This window comes from Phaeoacremonium minimum (genome assembly GCF_000392275.1).
Source record: "Phaeoacremonium minimum UCRPA7 unplaced genomic scaffold PA7_03_scaffold_483, whole genome shotgun sequence".
Classification (NCBI taxonomy): Eukaryota; Fungi; Ascomycota; class Sordariomycetes; order Togniniales; family Togniniaceae; genus Phaeoacremonium; species Phaeoacremonium minimum.
The window spans coordinates 42,049-52,024 of NW_006921385.1; the positions used below are offsets into that span (position 1 = coordinate 42,049).

Sequence of the window (9,976 nt, forward strand, 5' to 3'; positions counted from 1 at the left end):
CCTCACCCTCTGGGATCTCTACATTCCAGTGTCTCCCCTCTCTGTCGCATACCTGGCATCATTCCTGTCTGCCTGCTTGCTGCCCGGTCAGAAGCTTGCTGGCAGCTGAAGAATCGCCGGCGCATCCTTCTAGCCGAGAGCTCCACCAGAGCTTTGGCTTTTTGCTGGAAATCGAACACCCCACCATCAATCCACCCCGCGGATCAACTGTCATCTCCCAACACAAGAGAAGCTCTCGACAGCTTCCTCTGTCCGACTCTTTACCACGATATCCCGTCCCTCGCGGTCAATTGAGTCACCATGGCCGACAACGGGACTGCGTCCCAGTATGAGGACGTCTTTGAGGATGGCGTTGCGCCGCCTCAGACCATTCATCGCATCCGTGCCAATTCCACCATCATGCAATTGAACAAGATCCTCGGTGCGTTTGCTCTCTATTGCTCTGGGGGCCCCTCGCGCATCTAGTGATGCTTCCAGAGCACCCAATTGGGCCCCAATTGGGGTAACAACAATGCTGACAAGCTCCTTTCTCGCGCAACAGTGGCCAACCGAGGTGAAATTCGTAAGTTAATGTCCCTTTCTGCTCTGGCGCTGCAGCCGATCGTCTTGCTAACCGCCCTTTCCGATAGCCATCCGTGTATGTTGCCTACTGATCTCTCAAGAAGCTTCTATTGCAAGGTCCAAGCTCACACGACAATGCGCTACAGATTTTCAGAACGGTATGTGTCTCTTATCGCTCCTCCTGCGAATTGTCAAGCTACTTTCTACCGTTGAGCCGCAGGAGGCGAGCAGTCTTGTCTAACGAGAGAAAATAGGCCCACGAACTGTCACTTCACACCATCGCTGTCTTCAGGTACAGTCCTTAGAGCTCCAGATCCTCTGCAGTCAACTAATTGTGTAGTTATGAGGATCGTCTTAGCATGCACAGGCAGAGTATGAGCGATTATTTTACCCTTAATGGCTTTGGACTGCACTGATATCATTATTATAGAGGCCGACGAAGCCTACGTCATTGGTAAGCGCGGACAGTATACTCCAGTTGGAGCTTATCTCGCTGGCGACGAGATCATCAAGATTGCCCTGGAGCATGGCGCCCAGATGATCCATCCTGGTAAGGCTGATATTGTAAAGCAGTGCGATTTCAAACATTTTTAACATATGCAACGTAGGCTATGGGTTCCTCTCCGAAAATGCAGAATTCGCTCGTAATGTCGAGAAGGCGGGTTTGATTGTAAGAGGCCAATTCGCTGTGCTGCGTTTGTTGCTAAGCTACGCTAACATTAAACTCCCTCTTCAGTTTATCGGCCCCTCTCCAGATGTTATCGACGCCCTTGGTGATAAGGTCTCTGCCCGAAAACTTGCCATCGCTGCCGATGTCCCCGTCGTCCCCGGTACAAAAGGTGCGGTTGAGAAGTTTGAGGAGGTGAAGTCCTTCACGGATCAATATGGCTTCCCCATCATCATCAAGGCAGCATATGGCGGTGGTGGTCGTGGCATGCGTGTTGTGCGAGACCAGGAGTCGCTCAAGGAGGCTTTTGAGCGAGCTACTTCTGAGGCCAAGTCTGCTTTTGGCAATGGCACTGTCTTTGTTGAGCGTTTCCTCGACAAGCCCAAGCACATTGAGGTCCAGTTGCTTGGAGACAACCACGGCAACATTGTCCATCTGTACGAGCGTGACTGCTCAGTCCAGCGAAGACATCAGAAGGTCGTCGAGATTGCCCCGGCCAAGGATCTTCCTACCGAAGTTCGTGATGCTATCCTGAACGACGCTGTCAAGCTGGCCAAGTCCGTCAACTACCGCAACGCCGGTACCGCTGAGTTCCTGGTCGACCAGCAGAACCGCTACTACTTTATCGAGATCAATCCCCGTATTCAAGTCGAGCACACTATCACCGAGGAGATTACCGGCATCGACATTGTTGCTGCTCAGATTCAGATCGCTGCGGGCGCTACCCTTCAGCAGCTTGGCCTCACCCAGGACCGCATCTCGACCCGCGGCTTCGCCATTCAATGCCGAATCACCACAGAAGATCCATCGAAGGCGTTTCAACCCGATACCGGGAAGATTGAAGTATACAGATCCGCTGGCGGCAATGGTGTTCGTCTCGATGGTGGCAATGGGTTTGCAGGGGCTGTCATTACACGTGAGCAGCCACTCCCTTTTCTCATATTTCGTACCACATTATCCCTCTCAAACAGCTTCGGTGTCTTTTCCTTTTTGATTAGTCGATCCGAGTTGTCGAGGTTTCTTGAGTGTTCATGAATTTCGTGGATTGCTACTAAACGCTACCCGTTTACTACCTTCAATACTCTTGGGCTCTGGGGTTCCCTCCTGCTCCTCTATCTGTTCACTGGTCGTTAAACTTGTTCTCCAACAAAATATCGGATTGTTTAGCTAACTGTGATCGCAAATAGCATACTATGACTCGATGCTTTGCAAGGTTAGTGGTCCGAGAACGAGGATTCCTTTCTCCGATCTATTGAAAATTGCTATAAGCTGACATTACATAATAATATAGGTATCATGCCACGGTAGCACGTATGAGATAGGTGAGCTTCTAGAGTTTTTTTACACTTGCTATGGTCAACTTTCGAGTACTGCAAAGAAAGACACGGGAAATGCGGAGATTTACGCCTGAGATACGGCGTATCAAGACCCTCTCTTACTACCTTACTATTCTCAAAGGCCAATTGCTGATTCCGAACATTGTAGCGAGAAGAAAATCACTCAGGGCCGTGACTGAGTTTCGAATTCGAGGCGTGAAGACAAACATTCCCTTCGTTACCTCTCTGCTTACACACCCCACGTTTATAGAAGGAACGTGTTGGACTACGTTCGTACGTAACTTCCGTTTTTTAAAGCTGATATGGCCATCAAGAAATGCTGACTCCAGATTTTGTAGATCGATGATACTCCACAGCTATTCGATCTTGTCAGTGGTCAGAATCGCGCACAAAAATTGTTGGCTTACCTCGGAGATCTTGCCGTCAACGGCAGTAGTATCAAGGGTCAAGTTGGTGAGCCAAAGTTCAAAGGTGATATCATTCACCCTGTGCTCTTGGATGAGGCTGGTAACAAGATCGATGTTACCGAGCCATGCCAGAAGGGTTGGAGACAGATCATTGTCGAGCAAGGACCCAAGGCGTTCGCCAAGGCTGTTCGTGAATACAAGGGAACTCTGCTTATGGACACCACTTGGCGAGATGCTCATCAGTCTTTGCTGGCAACTCGTGTCCGTACTGTGGATCTTTGCAACATTGCCAAGGAGACGAGCCATGCTCTCGCGAATCTCTACAGTCTAGAATGTTGGGGAGGCGCAACTTTTGATGTGGCATATCGATTCCTTTACGAGGATCCTTGGGATCGTTTGAGGAAAATGCGCAAGCTGATTCCCAACATTCCCTTTCAAATGCTTCTTCGAGGCGCCAATGGCGTTGCATACGCGTCTCTTCCCGATAATGCCATCGATCAATTTGTCGACCAAGCAAAGAAGAACGGCGTAGACATTTTCCGAGTTTTCGATGCTTTGAACGATATCGACCAGCTTGAGGTTGGTATCAAGGCCGTTCACAAGGCTGGAGGTGTTGTTGAGGGCACAGTCTGTTACAGTGGAGATATGCTCAACCCCAAGAAGAAGTACAACTTGCCATACTACCTTGACCTGGTTGACAAGCTTGTTGCTCTCGACATCCACGTTCTCGGCATCAAGGATATGGCCGGCGTCTTAAAGCCTCACGCTGCCAAGTTGCTTATTGGCTCTATTCGAAAGAAGTACCCGGATCTACCAATCCACGTCCACACTCACGACTCAGCGGGTACCGGTGTGGCCTCGATGGTTGCTTGCGCTCAGGCCGGTGCCGACGCCGTTGACGCCGCTACGGACAGTATGTCTGGTATGACTTCTCAGCCCAGCATCAACGCTGTACTGGCTTCTCTCGAGGGCAGCGACCTCGACCCGGGCCTGAACGTTCATCATGTCCGAGCCCTTGACACCTACTGGCAGCAACTCCGCCTTCTCTACTCGCCATTCGAGGCTCACCTTGCTGGACCAGATCCTGAGGTCTACGAGCATGAAATTCCAGGCGGCCAGCTAACCAACATGATGTTCCAGGCTCAACAGCTTGGCCTGGGTTCACAGTGGCTCGAAACCAAGAAGGCGTATGAGCACGCCAATGATCTTCTCGGCGACATCGTCAAGGTCACGCCAACTTCCAAGGTTGTTGGCGATCTGGCTCAGTTTATGGTCTCCAACAAGCTCTCCTCGGAGGATGTGCAAGCGAAGGCAGCTGAGCTAGATTTCCCTGGCTCAGTTCTAGAATTCTTCGAGGGTATGATGGGTCAACCATACGGCGGATTCCCCGAACCCCTCCGCAGCAATGCTCTCCGTGGTCGCAGGAAGCTTGACAAGCGGCCGGGTCTCTTCCTCGAGCCCGTCGACTTCGGCAAGGTGAAGCGCGACCTTGCTAAGAAGTTTGGTGGTGGCGTTACTGAGTGCGATGTCGCTTCGTATGTCATGTACCCCAAGGTCTTCGAGGATTACAAGATGTTCATTCAGAAGTACGGCGACCTGTCAGTTCTGCCCACCAAGTACTTCCTTTCGAAGCCTGAGATTGGCGAGGAGTTCCACGTTGAGCTTGAGAAGGGTAAGGTTCTCATCCTTAAGTTGCTTGCCGTCGGTCCTCTTAGCGAGAACACTGGCCAGCGTGAGGTCTTCTACGAAATGAATGGGGAAGTCAGACAAGTCACTGTCGACGACAAGCAAGCGAGCGTCGAAAACGTCAGCCGACCCAAGGCCGACCCCAGCGACTCCAGCCAGGTCGGTGCTCCGATGGCTGGTGTGTTGGTTGAGCTTCGAGTCAAGGACGGATCCGAGGTCAAGAAGGGCGATCCTCTTGCCGTTCTGTCTGCGATGAAGATGGTAAGTCTAATGCTTTATGAAAAACCCCGATATCTAGTTAACGAATTGTTCACAGGAAATGGTCATCTCTGCCCCGCACAACGGCAAGGTCTCTTCACTAATGGTCAGGGAAGGCGACTCTGTCGACGGAACTGATCTAGTTTGCAAGATTACAAAGGCTGCCTAAGTGCTTTCGCTCGCTCCATTGGGGTTTTCACTGCGTGGTGCAACTTTTCGCTGGGTGTGGTAGATTTGTGGACTTGCAATGAATCAGTCGTTTGGACGGGAGATTGATAGATTGGGGTGACTCGACCCTTTGAAACTGGAAAACGCATAGTTATGGGATTGTCTTTTTGATGTCATGTTTAAGCCCATACCAAACAGATTCTTTTCGAACATTTTTCAAGCCTGCTTTTAAATGTGAATAATCGAGACCGGGTTTCAATGGTTTCATTTCATGTTTTCAGTAGCCAAACAAGATGGGCCTAAAAGGTGAAGTGTAACCCGATACGATTCTGCGACCTACAAGTAATGCCCGTGGACCATTGATCAAGCCGAGTTTTGAACGTCGGATTCAATCACTGTCTTGCAAGACTGGTGATCTTTACCTACACTCCCCTCCGCATCTTCCATTTGCTCGGCTTTCTTCTCCTCCAAGCCAAACTCTGTCTCCAGCTCGGTTCGCAGCTTGATCTGCTTTTCCAGGAAGACAAGGAGGAAAGCCACCCCAGCGAAGACAATCGAGATCTGCCACACCCGCTTCAGGCTCTCGCTATACACACGTACAACCTGCTCCCTCACGTCAGGGGCAAACGATTGCAGGAAGCTCGACGAGGCAAACTGATACGCATCGCCTGCACCGAAAATGCTGCGAGCCTGAGGATCACTAATGTTGACGACCAACTGCGAGAAACGATTGTTGAACACGGCAGCGGGAATGGCGACGCCCCAGATGGAACCGAAGCTACGGATGAACGACCAAGCTGCCGTGATGGCCGCCTGGTCGCTTTCCGGTAGCGGAGCCTGGCACGCGGGTAGTAAGGTGTTAAGCACGAAGCCGCCACCGCCTCCGGCGATGATCTGGAAGATGATCCACTCCGCCGCGCTGCTGTGCTCGTCGAGGAGCGTGAAGAGGCCCATTCCGAGTGTGGAGACGGCGAAGCCGAACAAGTGCAAAGGCTTGTACTTGCCGAACTTGGCGAGTAGGAGTACGGCCATAATGGCAGCGGGGACGGCAATGACGATTATGGGCAGTAGCTGTACGCCGGCTCGAGCGGGAGAGCTGCCGAGGACGGCTTGGAAGTAAACTGGTAGGAAGAATAGGACCCAGTAGAGGAGGATTGCGTTGAGTAATGTTATGAAAAAGACCGTTGCTGACGTGCGGTTGCCAAAGAGCCGTGGTGGTACCACGGGCTCCTTGACGAAGTTGGCTGTCTCGAAGACCATGAACAATATCAAACCGAAAAGGCCGAGGACGAGAGGTAGGATGATCCTCCATGATGACCACGGTGTGAGGGCTCCACCATACGTGAGTGCGTAAAGAATGGCGACCGTAGATGCGACAATGAGGAAGTTTCCAATGTAATCGATTCGCTGTAGCTTCTTGGACAAAGACATCTCCTTGTTGTAACGAACTTGAAGGAAGAGAAATATCATCACCATGCTCATACCGCCGACCTGTCTCCTGGATTAGTTCTGGTGCTTCTAGTCTTGGTGCTTAGTGGTCACGTACCGGCAAGTTGATGTAGAAGACCCACCGCCAGCTAATGGAATCAACAATGATGCCCCCTACCCAGGGGCCCAGCGCAGTCCCCACGAAGTAGACCGTCAGCACGCAGGCCATGTAATTGCCACGGTCTCTAAGCGGCACAAGGTCAGAGATGATCACGTCCACTATCATGTTAATCCCTCCGCTGCCCATGCCCTGGATGGCTCTACCGGCGATGAGCATCGCCCCGTTCGTGGCGCCTCCGCAAATGCCACTGCCGAGTGTGAAAAGCGCCACGATGGTCATGGTCACCCATCGTCGGCCGAAGATATTCGCTAGTTGGCCGAACAGAGGCTGCACTGCTGCACTGTTGGCATGGTCAGCTATAATGCTGTCCAAATCTTACGGTCTCAGATTGCAGGTACCTCGTGAGGAAGAATACGTTTGTCACCCAGACGTAATTCTCGCCCAAGTCCAACTGGGTGACAATGTAAGGGAGGGAAGTAGTCACGACCGTGTTTTCAAGCGAAGCAAGGATGCTGATGACGCACAGCGTCGCGATGATGGCCCAGAACCGCCAGTCTCGATTGTAGGCCTTGGGGGTGTCGTTCTGGGGTGGTACAGCCGGCACCTCTGGCAAGTCTTCGCTGGTCATAGTGCTTCTCTGGTCGTTGTTCGGTACTTTGATCGTGTGCTCTGTCCCAGCCATGGTGCTTGATCATCTCGCAACAGGCATTGTCTCTTTTTTGTCAAGTCCAACGCTTGGATATATACTTCGAGAAGCGGCACAGCCATAGACTTCTGGAAACATACTGTTATTGATCTGATTGGGCATCGCAACATCATTTCCAAATCAGAAGCCTTCGTCGCAGGGGGCCGTAGCCTCAGCAGCGTATTACCCCATCTCCCCCAGCCGTGGGGGTGGGCCCTTGCCAGCAATCCTTCTGGTCTTCCAATTGCCCGCTAAAGTCTCCGAAGCAGAGCGAAGCACCTCCAAGCATAAAGGAGGAACGCGCGAGGGAGCTTTCACGATATATAAGTCTCCGTCAAATGGCCAACGGTGTGGGTCGTCCCTCCGGTCGGGGTAGGGGTCACTCCAATTTTGCCCCGACGGAGCACGGCATTGTGCCGTGTTCAGATGCGGGTCAGTGACATTCCTACGCCGCCTACAGAGTGCTCTGGAAGGCTGACATTGTAAAAGATGCTGCCCTGGAACCCGCAGAGTACATGTACCAGACCAGATCGACACGGGCAAAAGATCAGCAACCTCAGCACTACGCGCCTAGCATTTCAGGTCCTAGAGTGTCTGAGGCCACTTTCCGCTACAGTGTCATTACAGACCTACAGATTGCCAGGCAGCCACCACTTGACTACCAGGTACCTAGCATACTCGCAGTAGTCGTTCGACAGCCAACATCCATTTCTAGATAGTTTTCGGCACCAATTTTGATGTAATAGTGATTCCCTATCCCAATTACAAGATGAAATGAAACCAAGACTCCTCGTGATCCTCTATATGCTACTCGACATTTAGCTATAAAATTATCGATCACCGTGCCTCGGGATTTGTGGTATCCATGAGGCATTCTATGTCTAAGTAGATAACGAGGAGTAGATCTAAAGTGGTACTTGTACCAAGCGGGTGATTGTAACGCCATCGTCTAATATGTCCGACTTCTCCTCTAGCCGATAGCCTTTCCATCGAGGAATCAGGATCGTCCAAATATACCAATACGCGAACCCGAATAGTATTCTGCGATGATTGTGTTAGTGTGGAAATATAGGCGCCAAGAACTTGAAGACTTACATAGCAATGCCGACAATGGCGTAAGTAGCATAGAAGATACCACCCGTCTTTTCTTTTGGCGGGAAGAAAGGCGCAGCTATTAGAGCGAGGCTCAACGCTACTCTGAGAAGAACAGCACCAAGCCAAGCCTTGAAAGGACGGTTCAGATCAGGCCTCCTAAACCTCAGCCATATAAGACCGAGCGATGTGGCGAGAGCAAAGAACTGGCCCGGATATCCTTCGACGTCGAGGATGAAAGAGTAGACATCTCCTGACGGGGGAAGCGCAATGACAAGAAACGAAGGAATGTAATGTACAATCAAGCCTCCCATCGGAGCGTTGAATGGCTTGGAGGAAGCTAAAAGCTCAGCCCAGGGGAGGAAGCCTTGTCGGGCAATCTCCTGGTTTAATCGAGCCTGAACACAAGCACGTCAGCAACCAATGTTAGTCTTGCCCATGTGTAATTACCATACCAATGCATACGTCACGACCATGACATTGCCACCCGCAGAGAGGGCGACCGCTAAGGGTAAGATCCTCTTGCCGACGTTCGGCCCAAAGCTGCGCTCAAAGAAAAGAGCTGCAATGAGCTCGCCGCTTTCCTTGATCTCGTCCAAGGGTACAACAATGAAGTATGCAATATTAACGAGTGTGTACAGAATAAGAGCGGTAACCAGAGCGGAAATAGACACAGACTTTAAGGTTCGGACGGGATCTTTGACGTCGTTGAGGACGTTGTTCGCGTTATTCAAACCTGCGTATGAGTAAAACACCTTGAAAAGAGATGTTGCGACAACTCCCCAGCTCCAGTCGGAGTCTTTCCACAATCCATCCCAGGTTAACGACTGTCGTGGATCGGCTGCTGTACGACCAGGCTGGAAGATGACCACGAAGAGCCCGGCAAAGATCATGAAAATTATCAACCCAACTTTAATCCATCCTAATACATTTTGAATAACAACGCCGGTCTTGGGTAGACATGCATGGACGATCGTGATGGCAGTCAGGAGCCCGACGGCAAGTGCTTTCCTAACAAAGTCTGTTGCATCGATGTCTAAGGCGAACAGGACATATTGGCTGAAGACTATGCAGTTGCTGGCTGTGAACCCTAGGATGACTGCCTGGACTGCTACCATGGTCGATGCCAAAAATCGTGGTTTTCGGTATGTGAATTCGAGATATACCTTCTCCCCGCCAGACCTGGGCAACATGCAGCCATATTCAAGCGACACGGCCAGTCCGCACGCCGCGACGATAGCCCCAACAGTCCAAAGCAGCAGCGAGAGACCGATGCTACCAGTGGATCGAACGACAGCTCCAGGCGTTGCAAAGATCCCACTCCCTATGACACGCGATATCACGAGGATGTAAGCGGACTGCCATGTCAGATGCCGGCCTAGATTCGATGTCTCTGGTAAAACGCTATTCTCGATATTGCGAGGATAGTCCTCGACGGTGCCAACCTCCTCATCATCGCTATCCTGCGACTTTCGTCCGTCCGGAGGTGCATCCGTGGAAAAATCGCGCTCAAGCAGCGGGCGATCTTCTTGGCTGTCGAGTGTCATCGCGTCGGCTTCGTCGATA

At 51.4% G+C, this 9,976-nt stretch overlaps 3 protein-coding genes across 3 annotated transcripts; 1 reads left to right on the forward strand and 2 right to left on the reverse strand.

Annotated features, from left to right (window-relative positions):
• Positions 1 to 300: 300 nt before the first annotated feature.
• Positions 301 to 5,085, forward strand: UCRPA7_6672 (putative pyruvate carboxylase protein; the record flags this gene model as incomplete). The annotated part of the gene is made up of 7 exons (XM_007919207.1): positions 301 to 421; positions 992 to 1,111; positions 1,170 to 1,231; positions 1,298 to 2,144; positions 2,416 to 2,441; positions 2,904 to 4,919; positions 4,975 to 5,085. The coding sequence occupies 7 exons, from the start codon at positions 301 to 303 to the stop codon at positions 5,083 to 5,085; spliced, it is 3,303 nt and encodes a 1,100-aa protein (XP_007917398.1).
• A 362-nt stretch (positions 5,086 to 5,447) lies between these two features.
• On the reverse strand, positions 5,448 to 7,261 carry UCRPA7_6673 (putative multidrug resistance protein fnx1 protein; the record flags this gene model as incomplete). Its single annotated transcript, XM_007919208.1, has 3 exons — positions 5,448 to 6,575; positions 6,631 to 6,973; positions 7,032 to 7,261. 3 exons carry the CDS (start codon positions 7,259 to 7,261, stop codon positions 5,448 to 5,450), a joined length of 1,701 nt encoding a protein of 566 aa, XP_007917399.1.
• A 1,148-nt stretch (positions 7,262 to 8,409) lies between these two features.
• Positions 8,410 to 9,528, reverse strand: UCRPA7_6674 (putative methionine permease protein; the record flags this gene model as incomplete). Its single annotated transcript, XM_007919214.1, has 2 exons — positions 8,410 to 8,808; positions 8,866 to 9,528. The coding sequence occupies 2 exons, from the start codon at positions 9,526 to 9,528 to the stop codon at positions 8,410 to 8,412; spliced, it is 1,062 nt and encodes a 353-aa protein (XP_007917405.1).
• Between the last annotated feature and the right edge of the window lie 448 nt (positions 9,529 to 9,976).